Here is a 17,755-nt window from a genome sequence, read left to right on the forward strand (position 1 = left end):
ACCGAAACAGGATCGTCCGTTTTAATACTGTCAATTTGTCTTTGCAAAACATGTTTCTTTTCTCCGTCACGTAGGGACAAAGTGTCAAATGTAGAAACCGATGCATAGTACAAAGCGTTTTGCAACTCTTCTTCTTTCGATCTTTGAATTGGAAGTTGTCCTGAAGATTCTGCCACATTTTGTGGCGCGTCTGGAACTACTACGTCCCCAATCGAAGGATTTATCTGTACCTCAATAGCAACGTTGCTCAACTCAGTTGCAGATAAAGATTCAATATTTTCTTTAACCGGTTCATCTAAATCAGTCACACGAATAGTCTCAGAATCCTTTACCACTTTCCAAGTTTTTAACTTTTCATAGCTCTCTTCTGCTTCTCTCAATTGCCAATTATTGACCATAGACTGTCCCAAGCTCTTCAAAACTTCGAGTTGGTCTGTAAAAGTGTTCGATGGTTCCAACGTTTGATCCAAAACAGGGTTCTCAGTGCCATACGTATCGTCTGGCGTATCAGACGTTGGCGTTGGTTTACTCAAATCTTCCCCAAGATTCTTAGTAGTTGCCGCCCTAGCATCTAACTTCTGATAGTTATTCGCGGCATCACGTAACTGCCACATGCTCAAGTAGGACTGTTCCAAGGTGCGATAGATTTCAGCCAGCTCCTTGTCACTTTTGTTGCTCACAATGGAAGTATCCTTCAGAGCTGTAGAAGAACTTTCTATGTACGCTTGCTCCCTATCAATATCTTCAACAACCTTCGTTGACGAAGATTCCTTTATCGTGTTCTCTAAAAGTTTATCCTCTTGTTCCTGATCATCCGATTGGACAGCAAAGCTCTGAATGTAATGTCTCTCAGTATCATGATATTGCCAATAATCCTGCCCACTAGATGATTCCGTCTCTAGCAGACTATCTAGTACTGGTTCGTTGGTGCTTTCTCCAACACTGGGTGTTGCTAGTTCTAGCGATTCAGCTTGTTTTGCCACTTCAAAAGACGCATCCTGTAGGAACGATTCTTTACACATCTCTCGCACTACCCGTTCCTCATCACATTCACTTTCTTCCAATACGATCATTGTCTTTGTTTCGAACATATTCTCGCCCATACTACGATCCGTCTCCGAAACCATTGAATTATCTACTAGAGATTGTCTCAATTCCACTCCACTTCCATCGGGTTCAGTTTCACTTGTTACAGTTTCCATCACAGTGCCCGCCGCATCTTCGCCTCTTTCAATCACGATCCGTTCCACCATCACTTCATCACCCATACTTCGATCCGCTTCCGAATAGGACACCGATACGTTTAGCGAAGGATCATCCCGAGTGATGACCGTTTGCACACTCTGCTCAACAACCGTAGGACTTGTGTAGATTTCATTGATTTCTTCCTGCTCTTCCGATTGCATGTAGGTAATCGTCGTCGTACGATACATTACAGAGGTTGTAGTTGTTGTGTACACCTCCTGACTAGCAGATTGCTGCTCAGCAACCGTGACCGTATCCGAGACCATATCCGATTGTTTTGCCTCCGTAGCCACCACCATACCCGACACCATATCAGTACCCTCCGGTAGTGATGCTTCTTTCTCCAGCACATCCACCGACTGTGTTTCGTATACGATCGAAGGAGAGATGTCTAGCATGGAGACCTCCGTTGCAACCTGTCCGACCTGCATATCTTCATGCACCAACTCATCATCAACGCTTACAAATTCTTCCTTCGGTGTTTCTTGTACGATCGGTTCTAGCGGAACAACGTCTGGCCTTACTTCCGGAACCTCCACCTTCTCCACCTTGGCCGCAATTATTTTGGGGAGCTGCATTTTGATGTGTGACACCGGTTGCAGTAACACTTCTTCGTGTGTTATCATTGAGATCTTTTGTCGATTGTCGCGCCACTTGGAGTTGATCACAATTCTCTGTACAGGATCATTATTTTCTTTGCCGGAATCAACGTCGATGTTTTCATGCTTGCTGGAATCTACAGATTCTGACGCAGTAATGTTGCTGGTTGGCATACTTGAAACAGTCGATTCGGCTTCTTTTGTGGATTTTTCACGACTCTCTCCTTTACCAAGCAAATCCGCATCCGAAGGAATGGTTTCTAGCTGTGGCTTAAACTTAACCTCCTTTGAACGTCCACTTTTGTTGTCGACCGTTTCCGAAGATCGTTTTACCGGAGATTGATGCATAAAATCGTAATCTTCAAACACCAAATTGCTACGAAACTCTTGCACACTCTTCACCGGACTTTCGGGTATATTCACCACGAACGTTTCTTCCGTCGAAACAGCACTCGGTTCACCGACATTTGCTTCCGAATCGTTTGCACCGGTAAGTGATTTCTGTCGATCAAAGTTAATGCCAACAATGATTGTTTCAATCTGTTCCTTTGTGATGGAGCTCACGCCCGGCGATGTTTGATCACGTGCGCGTGGATCGGCCGTTGGTGCCGGCTGATGCTGTGCTGCCTCTTCTGCTTCGAACACTTTCCGTTCCGCCTCGAGGAATGCGGCCATGTTTGCGGCATCTGATTTTTTAATCTTCTTAAACTTATCTTTTTGCTTTTTCTTTGGACTCTTTGCGGTTACGAGGTTTCCAGGTTCGGGGTGCTTTGTGCTGAGAGAGACAGTGGTAACAGATGCATTGCTAGGGTTTATTGCTTCGGTTTGTTTTGATGAGTCGCGATCGTCGGTCAATGCTGAAGCCGATGCGTCAGGTTTGTTCGTTTGCTCGATCAACTCTTCTACATTCACACGTTCTACAGTGCTTGGATCTGTTGCTATGCTCTCATCAGCCAAAAACGATTTTTCTCTCGCACTCATGAGCGCTACTTCTTCTGGGGAAATTTGAACGGAAATAGAATCCGCTTTCGTGCCTGCTTTTACATTCACTTCATCGACTGTTTTTGAGACACTCATTTCTGCTAAGATAGATTCTTCCCTTGCGATCAGTAAAGCATTTTCCTCTGCTGAAGGTGCAAGAAGATTCAGATCATCTGTCGATTTGTCCAACATTTCTTTGGGTTCTGGGTCACTCATCTCAACTAAAAAGGATGCTTCTCTTGAAGTCAATAGTGCTACCTCCTGCGCGAAGGGTACCAAAGGAACAGGATCAGTTTTCAATCCAAATTCTAAATCAATATTAGAAGATGGACCACTCATCTCAGCTAGGAGAGCTTCTTCTCTTGCTCTTATCACAGCAATTTCTTCGGCTGATGGTTCGACTTGATCGGGCACATCGCTAGATTTCGGTTCGGAGCTCATTTCCGCATTAGAAATCTGTACACTCATCTCAGTCAGGAACGCTTCTTCTCTAGCATTCATCAGTGCTACTTCCTCTGCTGAAGGTGTCAAAGAATCAGGATCTGGTTTTGTCTCCAATTTAATTACTGACTCAGTAACCGTGTCCGGGCCACTCATCTCAGCTAGGAAAGCTTCTTCTCTTGCATTTATCAAGGCAATTTCTTCGACTGATGGTTCGACTTGATCGCGCACATCGCTAGATTTAGGTTCAGAGCTCATTTCCTCATTGGAAATCTGTACACTCATCTCAGTCAGGAACGCTTCTTCTCTAGCGGTCATAAGTGTTACTTCCTCTGCTGAAGGTGTCAAAGAATCAGGATCTGGTTTTGTCTCCAATTTAATTACTGACTCAATAACCGTGTCCGAGCCACTCATCTCAGCTAGAAAAGCTTCTTCTCTTGTATTCATCAGAGCTACTTCCTCTGCTGAAGGTGTCAAAGAATCAGGATCTGGTTTTGTCTCCAATTTAATTACTGATTCAATAACCGTATCCGGGCCACTCATCTCAGCTAGGAAAGCTTCTTCTCTTGCATTTATCAAGGCAATTTCTTCGACTGACGGTTCGACTTGATCGCGCACATCGCTAGATTTCGGTTCAGAGCTCATTTCCTCATTGGAAATCTGTACACTCATCTCAGTCAGGAACGCTTCTTCTCTAGCATTCATCAGTGCTACTTCCTCTGCTGAAGGTGTCAAAGAATCAGGATCTGGTTTTGTCTCCAATTTAATTACTGACTCAATAACCGTGTCCGGGCCACTCATCTCAGCTAGGAAAGCTTGTTCTCTTGTATTTATCGAGGCAATTTCTTCGGCTGATGGTTCGACTTGATCGGGCACATCGCTAGATTTCGGTTCAGAGCTCATTTCCTCATTGGAAATCTGTACACTCATCTCAGTCAGGAACGCTTCTTCTCTAGCATTCATCAGTGCTACTTCCTCTGCTGAAGGTGTCAAAGAACCAGGATCTGGTTTTGTCTCCAATTCAATTACTGACTCGATAACCGATTCTGGACCACTGCTCTCAGCTAGAAAAGCTTCTTCCCTTGCATTCATCACAGCAATTTCTTCAGCTGATGTTTCGACTGGAACTGGCATGCTCGAGCATTTAGAATCGACCTCAACATGTAATGTTGGTCCACTCAACTCAATCAAAAATGATTCTTCTCTAGCATTCATAAGAGCGATTTCCTCCGACGAAAGCTCAATCTGAACTGAAGGTTCTTTCGCTTGAGACTGCTCCATGTCTTGCCGAACTACCGTTGTGCTCATTTCGGCCAAATACGACTTTTCCCTAGCATTCATTTGAGTTATTTCTTCTCTAGAAACAGATGTTTCAATGGATGGATGAGATGCAGGTTCTGTTTCTTTATTTACGACCGGTTCACTCATTTCAGCCAAACATGATTCCTCTCTAGCATTCATTAGAGCTATTTCTTCTGTAGAAAGAGACATTGGAGCAGAATAATCTTTCACATTAGCTACAACAACTGATTCTTCCTTTACGATCGGTTGACTCATCTCAGCCAAGAATGATTCTTCTCTAGCGTTCGTTAGAACTATCTCCTGCGATGAAAATTGGTTTTGAATTGAAGGCTCCTTCACTTCCGATCCAACGTTCATTTCTACGTTAGCATCAGAAAGAGCTGCGTTTTCACTCACTTCAGCTAAAAATGATTCTTCTCTTGCTCTCATTAGCGCGATTTCTTCCACCGTAGGCGTGACGGGCACATCCGATGTAGACTCAGTGATCGGATTACAATCGGGCACGTAGGAAGAACTCTGGTCGATCGTTTCGATAAGCATGGATTGGACAAATTCAGTCCTCTTTTGTTCAACAACTTTTTGACTGTTAACAGTATCATCGTGCTGATCATCTTTGGACTTGTCGGATTTTTTGGACTTCTTCTTCTTGTCCTTTTTCTTTGTTGGTGGACACCAAATCTCACTTTCTTTGCAGACATTTTCGGCAGCAGATTCTTGCTTGCTTGATTCCGGCACCTTTGGAATCTCTCTTGACGGAGAGTCGCTCTCTGTATTAGAATCTTCACGATTGCTTTGTTCAATGTGTAGCGATGAGGTATACGTTTTCGAGCTGCTCTCTTTTGTACATGTTTTATGCTCAACTTGCACCTCTTCATGCACAGTTTCAGTCACCTTAGTAAATGACACCTCCGATCGATGATAGCTCACTGTTTCAGTTTGCTGTACCGTGCTCTCTTCAACTTCACGCTTGTCGATCGTATCACATGGTTGCGAAATTTGCACAATCTCTTCGGTTAACATGATGGAATCTTGTACTGCATCAACGCTTTCCGCCACAGCTTCATCAACGATCTTGGAACTCTTCTTCGTACCTTCAGCATCAAGTTGCATTTCGATTTGTTTACTGTAAGATTCCAGCGAATCTATTTCTGCACCCTTCAACTCAATCGATGTTACCGTCAATGGTTCCTCCAACGGGCGCAAATCCACTACAGATACATTTTTCTCCTTCGGTGAAACGATCTCTACGGTCGATATATTTTTGCCCTGTCCATGATGCTCCTGTACCGTCACCGGTTCACTCATGCTAATATCCAGCAGCTTATGTGTGGTGGTAGTTTTATTACGCTTTTTGGCACTTTTACGAACTTGCTGACGTCGTTGCTGACACACTGCTTCCTGCTCCAGTCGGATCTGGGTGACGTAATGTTCCGGCTCTTGTTCTACCTCCTTCAACACTGCAACCGCCTGTACCGGTTCGTTCACATTGATCGTTATTTTCGTCTCGGCACTAGCAACTACTTCTGGTTGATCGGTTAAATTCACTATGGACACAGTTTTCATCGGACTCTTCGATTGTCTGGCGGGGCTTTCGGATTTGTTCACATTGATCTCGGTCACAAACACTTGCCGTTGCGCTTCGTTTACCTTCACACTCGATGGTTCTTGCAGCACCGGTAACAACTTGTCATCCTTGCTTTGCATCGGCTTAATTTTGCTCTTCTTCGCCTTTCGGTAGTTGACGTTTTCGGCCGGATCACTCTGTTCGGATGCATCATATTCGGATGCTTTAACGGTGGCAGCAGCAGCAACACGTACACCTTTACGATCCGCCACACTCTGCTGATCAGTCGGTTTCTTTGTCATCTTTTCACCAACACCTGACGCGGATGCGTTGCTCTTTGCAGAAGCCGATCTCGATTGCACTTTCAAAGTACGTTGTTGCACTTGACTAGAATTTGGTGCGATTTGTTGATAATCACTATGTACAATATTTACACGCGATACGGCGGCTTCCGGTTTTGGACGATTACGTGAGCTCGAGCGGGAACGGTTTGCATAGGATTGAGGTAAACCAAGGCGGGATGCATCGATCTGCTGCTGTTGCTGCTTTCCAACAGTAGCGTACTGCTGTTGGTATCTGCTTTCACTCCAAGATGGTTGAATAAGTTCTTGCTGTTGCTGGAGACGATATTGATTAGATGCGGCAATTTCTTTCAACACTTCGGCGTATGTCTTGTTCCCAAAGGACCACACGGACGTGGGTCCTGCTGTGACGGTACTCGATACTTCGAGATGAGTTAGTTCTGGTCCTTGCGCGGAGGTCATTACTACCACCGGCTGTGTCGAGGTAGCACCAACAATCGTGGTCACGTTGACAATGCTGGAGGTCATTGAATCGGTTGTATCAACAGGTCGGTTCGGTTGTAGTTGGGCAGATGGTGGAGGTGGAGGTCTACGGGATCTACGTTGTTCTTTTGGAGGATCTCTAGTAATCGGTTCGTTTACGGTCGGTTTATTAGCTCCGGTAAGCTGAACTACAGTACGAGTTGCTTGATATGCATCAGGATTCACGGTATCTACATCAGATTTTGAAGATTTCATTGGAACGGTAGCATCGGAAACACTCGATTGAGCACTGCTCTGTACCGGACTCGTGATCGAGATGTTTGTCACATTGTGCTGCCTTTCGATTACGGGCAGCGGTGGATCATGTCCTCGCTGCCGCTGACGGCGAAGCCCCGCAACAATCTCCGCATACGTCAGATCATCACCAGCGCCCGTTCTACTCCACGCGGACACCGCTGGCTTGGCGTTTGCGGTAACTACTACCACATTGCCGGTTCCAGCCGAACGGATGTCGGCAGGGCGCTTTACATCCCGTACGTCCGTCGTCGTCGATGGTGAGCTTTCTTCCTGATCGTAACACTCTACGCTCCAATCATACGGCATCGAACGGTCCTGAGTGATGGAATTTGCATTTTATTTTTCGAGGATTTTGTAGTTTTGGTGGGAAGGGTAGGCACGAATGTATATAAATATTTTTTTTGGTTGAGCAGATGATGAGAGGCTTGACTTGACGTTTGTTTATATGAGTTCAAAGGACAAGATAGCATAAACCAGACAGAGAGCGAGAGAGAGACAAAGAGCGTGGACGAAAGATAGTATGAGGGGGAAGATATATTCCAGAAGACTTGATTTCTTGTTAACCACCTTAAATTCTAGTATCCTAATATCTTTAAACAGGCATTAAAATGGATGACAACCATCGTATCACGTTCTTTCACAATTGTCTGTGGCGCTAAATAGCTGACCAATCGCCAAAAGAAGATCCTTGTGATTATAAACAACTTTTATTTTTCGCTTAGCACTCGCACGCAGCACAAAATCAAACAAGTTAGCTAAGAATAAATACAAATATTTGACATGATCTGTCACAATCCACCGTTCTCGGCGATCCTCAAGCACCGAGAGATCATGCCGAACGGTGTGACTACTTAAACAATTCTAACGAGCGCCCAAATGGGGAAGGGCAGCTCGGACAAGGCAGCTTTAAGTTTAAAAATCTGCAGCCGAAAATCGCCGAACCCTCTTTTTCCCACCGTCCCGAGGGTTCTTCAGGGCTGATCATGCTGTTCCAGTGAGTTTTGTCAAACCCGATGCCCGGCATTCTATCGCTACGGATCCGGTGCACCCCGGCGTAGCAGAAGCTTTATCTTATCGTTCAGCTGATTCATATGAGATTGCAATCCTCGAATTCTTTCGCGGCATTCCTGGGACATTTATACATTGCACCGGGTGGTTTATGTGTTTGTGTATAGTTTCATACAATTCAAGCGTTAGCCCAAGCCAGATGATGCGATGTACGTGTGGTTTATTTGGTGAGCATGATATCAACAGTGAGGAAGTGGATGTTGAAGCATGTAGAAACAATCGCAACGGTACACATTATGATCAAGCGCGATGAGCGGATGTATGGCAAAAGATTTATTGATGCCAGGTTTTTTTTTTTTTGGGAGGAAGAATATTTGTTAGTTAGTTTCAAGAGGTAGTTAGTGGAGAAAACAAGATGGTGGATTTGATAGGTTCGGTACGGTTTTTTTGGTGTATGTTGTGTGTGTGTTTGCCAAGGTACAGGAAAATAGAGTTTAAGATGAAGGAAAATAAAAAAAAAAGATAAGAAAACCAATGAAAACAAAACCATCGTTTAAAATATGTAACCCCAGGCATGAATCCGACACCGGAAAGTAACAATAAAACCCCAATAACCCAGTTCAATTGTGATTGTGTCCACACGCCGGACTCGTCGTGACCAGTGATGGATTCTCGACCAACTCTCGGAACTCTGTACTATTTTGGGCGTGCAACATACGTGCTTAATTTTGCATGCAAGATTACATTCCTGACGATCGTTAGCCGAAAAAACAAATCAACCAATACTATACTGAGTGCAGTACAGTGAGTCATCCGAAAGTGGTCGAAAATCCATGGTCACACGTACATTCAATCACATTCGCAAGATCCTGTCCAGCACTATTTATGGAAGCTGCCTAAGAACGAATTCGCACCGCATGATAAGCGGGACATGAAACTAACGATGAAGAGTGTAAATAATGTGTTGGGGGAAAGTGTAAGTAAGTGTGTGTGTGAGCAGTTTTCCCGCCATGAAACTACTAAAGATCCCATTGTACTGGGCGATCTAGGAAAAGAATGGAGCATAATTCAACAATCTACCATGTGCTAGTGTGACAAGTATGTGCGTGATAGTAAAGTGAACGATTTATGTGTTGTATTACGTATTGTGTGGTTGTGTGAAGTTGACCCTACTACATCCAAAACCACCGATGAGATGTTAGATATGAATCAGTGTAAGAAGGAATGTGTCTCCCGTCTCCTGAACTATTAAAATAAACAATCTTTTCTGTGTATGAGATCATACCCGTGCTTCAACTCCTTCTAAACTGATGTGATGTAATCTTCTTGAAATCCCTACAGTTTGCACTAAAATTTTTATGCCATTGTGTTAATGGTTGGAGCGAACTCCACGCTCCACAACGTTCAGGGGCGCCAACAGGCCCCGAACGATCGCGCAGTAGCATGATCCCCAACATAAATGGTGGCTAAGACACGTGTGTGTATGTGTATGTGTGCTCTTGAACTGATATATTTATGTCTATGGCGTGTCACGAACGGGATGAAAAAGAGAGAAAACACACTTTAGTGCTAACCCCCCCAAAAAAAAAGCCTTGAATGACCCTGCTACACACTACGGGATACTCTCTGTAACATTGTTTGATCGATGTGTATGTGTCTATGTGTCTGTGAGTGGTGGTTTTGGGGTAATTTGTTTGTCCACGAGCGAAAAAAAGGGGAGAAATTCTTGAAAATGAAAATAAAGATGACGACGGTGTGTGACTAGAACGAGAGTGTTTGTGTCTCTTTGTGAGAAATATAAAACGGTGAGAATATATAGGGAAGTAACTACTGGGTGGAGAGTAGAGAATCGGAACGGGGATAAGAGTTTTCAAACATACTCGATATGACTTGTTGGTGGATTCGTGAAGCGAAAAATGATGATAATACAAGATATGATCATAAGAGGCCAAACGCCAGAGCAGCACTTACCTGTTCGTGCTTTTCACTATCGCTCGATTGATGCAACGGTGATAAGATATTCCGGAGCTGCTGTTCCTCGTGCACGATCCGCTGCCGGATCGTTTGCATCTCTGTCTGGCAACCCTCGATCTGCGACAGAGCCTGGTCCAGATTTTGCGTCGTCTGGAACACGTCCATATTCAGCTTGTCCAGATCACCCATCACGGCCCTGCCAGACTGTACGATGTTCGGATTGTCCGTGTAGATGATGTCCGAATGGAAATGGACCTGGAGTGGAAAGGAAGCGAACACAAAGCAAACGAAAATTGTAGACATTTTCCCCAACTTCAACATCAGCAAACATTTTCGCTCACCTGAAGCTTCTCTAGCGACATGTTGACCTTGATCTTCTGAGCCGAAATGTCCGCCAGCATCTGCTCCAAAATTCGGAGCTGATCGCGCAACGGTTTGTTCTTGAGCTCACTCGAATTCAAGGCCTGATATGAGTCCTTTATCCATTCCTTCACGCTTTCGATCTTCCGCTCGTACTGCTGCCACTCTTCCGTCGTTTCGTGAAGGAACAGATTCTGATTGGAATGAGATTATCGGAAGAAAAACACCCCCACAAGGGCATGTTAGAAATCGTTACATTCAGAGCATGTGTTTCTCGCTCAGATATTGTTGCACCACACCACACACCGTCTTACCCTTTCGAACAACACTGTTTCGATGTCGATTTTCAACGTTTCGGCTTCGTGTAGTTTGCCCTTCAGATAAGCCGTCGAGCAAACTTCGTTAATTTTATCGAACTCGTGATTCATTTCACTCAAATTCTGTGATACATCCGCCAAACTGCTAACTGCGTTCTGTGGAGGAGAAGAAAAAAAACGAAGAACGGAACGCAACCGCAACCGATTGTTATCGCATTTCTGGTGCCGCGTCCGATTCGTTCCTTTACTTACAGAATAATTCTGACAGGCGAGCTGTGCCTCGTGCAGCGTGTTAAGCTGCAACTTGCGCTCCAACAAGGCACGCACTTTTATCGACCAATCCACCACGGACTGGTACAGCCGCATAAAGTTCGCCCAATTGCCCAGGATCTGATCGACCGTTTGATTCTTCTGCTCGATCAGCGCAATCGTTTTGTCCAGCTCGTGCGTTAACTGATCCATGTTTGTCTTCGTCGCGGTACGATCGCTCGACTCCGTACAGTGGCGAATAATTTCGTTCCCATTGAAAACCAACTGTTCGTGTGCCATCCGCATATCACCGAACTCGTTAATCAGCACGATCAGTTTGCTCTTCAGCTCGCTCGGATCGATGCTATGGTTTGAGATCGTCAGCTCTGCATTTTCGATCCACGTTTTGATACGATCGTACACGGTGAAATAGTCCGTGCGGATGGTTTTGGCCTTCTTGTACGCACCCTGATAGTCCTCCATCGTAGTGTGGATGCTCGTTAGCGATCGGTCCAACAATTCCAACCCGTCCTTCAGATCCGACGGCACAAACTTCTGCACCGGCAGATACTTTTCGTTAATGCGCCGACGAAGATCTTCCCGCTGTACGCTACAATTCTCGGCCGCGTCTCGCACCGCACCGAGTGCTTTCTCCGTCTGGTACAGCCGTTCGTCGAATGGGTTTATCTGGGTCAGATCCTTGCGTACCGACTCGATGCGTTGGGCTAGCTCACCTATCTGGTCCAGATAGTGCTGCAGTTCGCTCAGAATTTCCCGCAATTGACGATCCTTTCTCGAAAGATTGTCCGAAAGTCTGCGAAAGAGAAAAGAAAAACCAAATATCCCCCACAATGCACCCCAACAAGAAATTCCACCCGGGAAGGAAGAGAATGAGAAAAAAAACTTGCGTTACGATAAAACAAAAAACAAAATGTCTGTCTGTCACCCGAACAGCCCGCCCCAAACGAGTGACTTTGATATCTTTTTTCACCGCGATTCTACCGCTTTCGTTCGCTTGTTTCGCTAGGCACTGGTGCGATCTATCCAATGATCACCGCAAAACAAACGCGCAAAAATTTCTATTCAACAAGCGGCACGTTTGCGCCAGTGGTCGCCTTTACGGCTTGACGACCTTGCCCACGACGTGCGGTGCACGACGATACCGTGGGATGAAAAAGATATCGAAATCAAGAAATTTAAATTTAACCCAATGACGTCAGAATGTCCAACACTCGAGGTTTGGATGGTCCGGCGCTCTCATGCCGCACGCGGCACCGGATGAGTTTAGCGATGTGAGCGTGATGTGTCTGCCCCACGAGCCGTGAACGACGACGATGATGCGATTCTACCACAATCCGCACCGTCTATTACCAGTGCGTCGCCGCTCTACCCCGCCAAGGTACACACACTCGTTTTAACTAACTTCTCCAAAAAAAATATCGCACCACCCTCTCGTCGAGAATTCGCGCACTGAGGTGTGGCGATGTGGTTAGTTCTGATGGATTTTTATTATTATTGGCTTGTTGACCTTCCGCTGTACGGTCGGCAATTCGCTCTATCGCTCCAAGACGTAACCGAGGTAGGTAGCAATAAAATAATCAAACCTTGCTGCCACAACCCTGTATTTGGGACAACACGTCCAAGACTCCAAAGTGTTCAACAAAATTTGGATTACCGGCTTTTTGATTCCCTTTAGACGAGGTATAGGCCTCGTCAAAACTGTCACTGGCAAACGGCCAATACTTCTCTCCAGTCTCTCTAGTAGTTGCTCCAGTTGCTTATGCTCCGTATGCTCCAACGTTAGCTCCAACGTTTCTTAAATACTTTTCACACGTAGAATGCACTTTTTAAAACACGGGGAGGGGTGCTATTTTTACTAATAATGCACTGCACCATCGTCCAACACTTCACAGCCGTATGCTTCAAACTATTAAACGCGAATGGCGAGCCGATGAGCCGACGAGAACTCGCTGATTCCAACACCCTTGCGTTTGAAGCGGGGTCGGTCGCTAGTTGTTCTCTCCTGCTCCTACAACGCAACCAGCAAACGCGCTCGCTTCTCTCAACCGGTTCCGCAAACGCAACCGATGATCCAATCGCAATAATGCAATTCCGTTTGCTCCGCCGAAACTGACCACGGTACCACGATGAGTAAGCGCTTCCAATGGGGGAGAATCCTGAGCGAACTCTCAACGCAACCCTCGAAAACATTTTTTTGTACTGCGTTCTTCTCGCGACAGTCTCGGATTCAACTCTCTCGCGTTCTACAAAAACAACCTGTGCCCTGGTAGCTCTTACTCATGTCACCGGTGGCACTCCATCCAACCGACCAACCCGTTGGACCAGATGACGAGACTCTGGTCTCTCTCTCTCTCTTTCTCTCACTCCACTCTCTGTCTGTATTTGTTGTTGGCATTCCGACAGCCGGCAACATGACATCACACTTTATACAATGCACAACTGTTGTAGCTTCCGGCTTTCCTCCTCTCGGTGATGGCTCCGGTGACACCCAAAACAGTCCCACAGTCCCTGTCTAGGTGTATCAGGGATGAAATTTTGTACGCCAACGACGTGATGCGAATACCGTCTCTTTACACATAGCCTCATCGAGCCGGATCGAACTCCCTCCGGTGGACATTCTGACGTGACATTCAGGGTTTCTTAGGATTCCGTCACTATCACTTACCGTATGTTGATGTCGTTCAGGTGCGTTAGCTTTTCTTCCAACGATTGCGGCAGAAGCTTCTGTTCGCGCAGTGCTTTGATGAGTGTTTTTGCGAGTGCGTTCGCCTTCGTGTTCAGCTGACCAAGGGCAGACTTGTCCTCCAGCAAGTTCTGTTGGATGGGCGTTAGTTAAGAAAAGTATGGAAAGTTTAATCAATGTTACACACCCCAAAGACTACCATTTTCTTCAAGAGATAGATCGATGAATCGATTCTTAAAAGGACAGGACATTTTCTAGATAGTTCACCCTTCTCGCGTGACGAACGATAGTAAGCCTTCCGAGAGCTTGCCTTGGGTTACGGAATCTGGTCACCATTGGCATTGGGCAACTTCAAACACCGAACGGGCCGTCCTTCACCGGCTTAAAGGCGCACCGAGAGATGAACAATAATATTGATTTAACGAAATTACATGTCTGGTCGGGTTGTGCTGTTGCACACTGACGGATATTATCACCCAACCGTTCCGGCGTATGTGGGTGCTAAGCTAAATAAACAATTTTCCCGGAAAAGGAACAGCTAGTACCAATAAACTGCCCCCGAAAACCACAAACATTTTGCACCCTGGACTACTAGAGGGGCGGCTTTTTGCGAAAGACAGCAATCGATCTACTAAAAATAAACTCGATCGACCCGTGGGAAAATGAGTAAAACAACCAAAGCAAAAAAAATGGCTTCTGCCCCGCATTTGCGACACGTAATCGTTCGAGTTTGGTGAAATAACTCATTCGGTTCGGTGTTGCTTATCCATCATCGTTTAAAATGAAGAAGCAATTTTTTTAAATGGAGATTTTTTCAAGTAAAAGAATGTTAATCCTTAACGTCGCCATTTGCTAGTTGACCGTCACAAAAATTAATATTTACATAATTCTATTTCTCGGATGCATTAATATTTTTTTCTAGACATCTCGAATAATTCTATAAGGTCACACAGCAAAACATGAGTTTCAACAATAAAAAAGCGTAAACAACACGTGCTTGACAAACACCTGCTGCTGCTGCTACTTCTGTGGTGCGTCTTAAGCACCAAAACACAAACAATTCTTCAATGAACGAACCTCAACACAAAACCACTTTACGTGGCCCAACAACATGTGGCTTCTTTTTTTTCTTCTACTCATTGCTGAGGATCGTCGTCAGTCAAGAAAGATATCACACCGATGAGATCATACTCGGTGCAGTCTTCTACTTGTAGCCACACAGCCATACAAAGTACAGTTCAGGGTAAACGGCATCAACAACCACTGACGTCACCGGTCAATGTCGCGACAGCAGCCGCGCGTGCTTTCTTCATATTAGCACACCGGGGCCTGATCTTGGTGGAGGCGCCCGGTCCCTCAACCAATCATCGAAGGTTGCGAGGAATGATCTCTGATCGCACTCAGCGAGCAAAACCGAGAACGAAAAGAAGACACAATTTTGCAAAATCGGACATCGACCACATGATACGATGATGATTCGATAGATTTCATCTGCATCCTATTTTTCCCTCTAGTTTTGTTCCTTTTGGCGAAGAAAGTAATCCTATTTTTAGGCGTTCATGTCACTACAGTTTATGATCGGTCGGTGTTGATCTAATCGCGAATATTTGATCCACTACCTCCCCCTGAAAAAAAAAAAAACAGATCCATGATCGGCGCTAGACTTACCTCGACAATGTGCTTCTTCGCCTCGGTTTGGTCGCGTGAATGTACCACCAAATCCAATCCACGATCCTTCTCGAGCAGCAGGTTGGACTTCACCTCCAGCTCCTGCAGGATGCTCTCGAGCTGATCCCACTGCTGCTGCAGCTGGACGAGATTTTCGCGCAAATTTCCCAACAATGCGGTGTTGTTGGCCCACTGGCGGTTCGCGTCGGCAGTTTCCTTTTGCACCCGGTCTCGATTGTACTGATCCGCACGGTTCACTATCTTTTGCGATAGTTCGTTCAGCGTATCGAGCTCGTTTTGCTGCACCTGGATTGCGAAAGGAGTGGATGAAGTTTGAGAGAACAAAATTCAAATTAGGCCACTTGGCACGTTTTTGCTAATGGAAAGAAAGTACAGTTCCAGAATTGCGCTCGTACCCTTAAATTGTGCCAATGTCACTAATTTTCTTTCGTACACACAGAATCCGGCACACGAATTCGATGCTGTCTTACTTAATTCGGTTCGTGTAATGAAGTATTTTTAGCAGTATCGCCACCAACTGACCCACAGACGATCGTGCCAAAGCACGAATCGTGTGAATCCTAGAGGCTCTGAGAGAGAGAGAGGATGCTATTTTGTTTGAGAAGATTACTGTTTCAAGAGACATAGAGCAAAAGAAACAAAACTCTTAGCGAGGGTGTCGAGAGATTGGCAAAAGAAGAGTTTGCTTGAAGTTAGGGAACAGATCACAAGTGTTAGGTGTCATACAAAGGTAAACATATTGTTTTGATGACTTCAAAACATGAATGAAACTCTATACAAATATACGACTCACTCATTAGTAAATAAAGGTCTCTCTTTCACCCTATCTCTCTCTCTCTCTCTCTCAACAAGGCTCTTAAAAACAGGTTTGACCATGAATGAAAACATCCCCTATTTTATGTTTTTAACCTCCTGGATCTCTTCTCTTTGGGAATTTTAATCACAAACCACCCTCCACAAATGGGTCCACCAATGCTCTGGTAATACAACATTGTTTTTGACCACCCTCAAAAGCTACCCTCTCTTTTGCGAAGAGAATTCATTCTCTCAAGTTTCTCTCCCTCTCTTAACCCGAAACCAGCTTAAGCCTCCCTTGAGGTTACGGAAAACCGAACCACGCGCGCTTGTATGTATGTAAAAAGCGCATGCAAACACGTTCTGCGCAAAAATGCCATCATCGAATATAAATATCGCACTACGGCTTAGCGTGTTTGACCATTTCTGCTTCGTGTTCGGTACGCTGCAGCTATCATTCATTCAGGCCACCAGCGTCTTAGACTCTCTCGACCGGATCATGATATCAGTATTTGCTCGTTCAACTTCTACTGCGACGGTGAATATGGTCGCCGAGTTAAATCGCCACGAAACCAGAAGATGCAGAGACAGACGACAATCTCTTTATTTTTAGGTACCCCGAAAACTTAACTCTTGCAGGCTTTTTACGATATGACATCAGCCTCAGATGTGTCCGAGTACTCGAGTGCTGAAGTCATACGATGACTGTACTTTCATAACCCTGTGATCAGGTTATTGATCCATTAAGTTAACACTATGCGAATTGCGTTTCTGCATAACGCTAAACTCTAATCATTTGAGAACAAACATACCGAACCTAATAATGCTCGTCCTATATCGTCAAAGGTCTAATGGTGTTAAAGATCTGCATCCATCAACACGCTCGACGTGACGTACTCACGTGACCGAAGAAAAACGAAAGTCTTACCCCTTCGTTCTGCATCATACCGATGGGCGGAAATCGTTGGGCAAATTGCCATTCGGGCCACCCCAAAACCAGACGATCCGAAATGTCATTCTACCAGCTCGGGGTCTCTATAATGGCGCCCCGATTTTCGGTGCTAATTTAAACAAGCAAATGAACGGCCGACAAAACGAACCGATTGGGAGGGTATAAATAAATCTTTGTCACCGTTTTTTTTTGGCTTTGTTTTTCTTTTCTCTTCTTGTCCGTACTGTCAACGGCCTTTTCGTTTGGTGCGAAATCGATCGACCGAACAGTTTGTTCTAATGCCAGACCGATTCGCTTAATTGTGTGTCACAACAGTTGTTGTTCAGTGAACAGATTTAGTGTACACGCCTTCGCGCCAGCTGGTACCGAGGCGCCTGAAGGTCATCAGATGCCTACGGGAATTGCTAGACTACGGAATACAAATCGTATGACCTCGTCTCGTGTCCGTTACCGTAAATAATCGATCAATGAAATGTTTGTTTTTGCCTGTTGA

The 17,755-nt window shown here is 45.2% G+C and overlaps 1 protein-coding gene across 1 annotated transcript in view; it reads right to left on the bottom strand.

Annotated features, from left to right (window-relative positions):
• The window catches only part of LOC126565757 (muscle-specific protein 300 kDa-like), an 82,430-nt gene that overhangs the window by 25,772 nt on the left and 38,903 nt on the right, over window positions 1-17,755 (bottom strand). Inside the window, exons 9-17 of the mRNA XM_050222964.1 lie at window positions 15,495-15,800; window positions 13,809-13,957; window positions 11,126-11,936; window positions 10,871-11,029; window positions 10,538-10,750; window positions 10,194-10,451; window positions 4,300-7,529; window positions 3,763-4,164; window positions 9-3,480 (exon numbers count right to left, since the gene is read on the bottom strand). Of these exons, the coding sequence (XP_050078921.1) occupies window positions 9-3,480; window positions 3,763-4,164; window positions 4,300-7,529; window positions 10,194-10,451; window positions 10,538-10,750; window positions 10,871-11,029; window positions 11,126-11,936; window positions 13,809-13,957; window positions 15,495-15,800 (9,000 nt within the window). The remainder of the gene's footprint in view (window positions 1-8; window positions 3,481-3,762; window positions 4,165-4,299; window positions 7,530-10,193; window positions 10,452-10,537; window positions 10,751-10,870; window positions 11,030-11,125; window positions 11,937-13,808; window positions 13,958-15,494; window positions 15,801-17,755) is intronic.

The sequence above is a fragment of the Anopheles maculipalpis genome, chromosome 3RL (assembly GCF_943734695.1).
Source record: "Anopheles maculipalpis chromosome 3RL, idAnoMacuDA_375_x, whole genome shotgun sequence".
Lineage (NCBI taxonomy): Eukaryota > Metazoa > Arthropoda > Insecta > Diptera > Culicidae > Anopheles > Anopheles maculipalpis.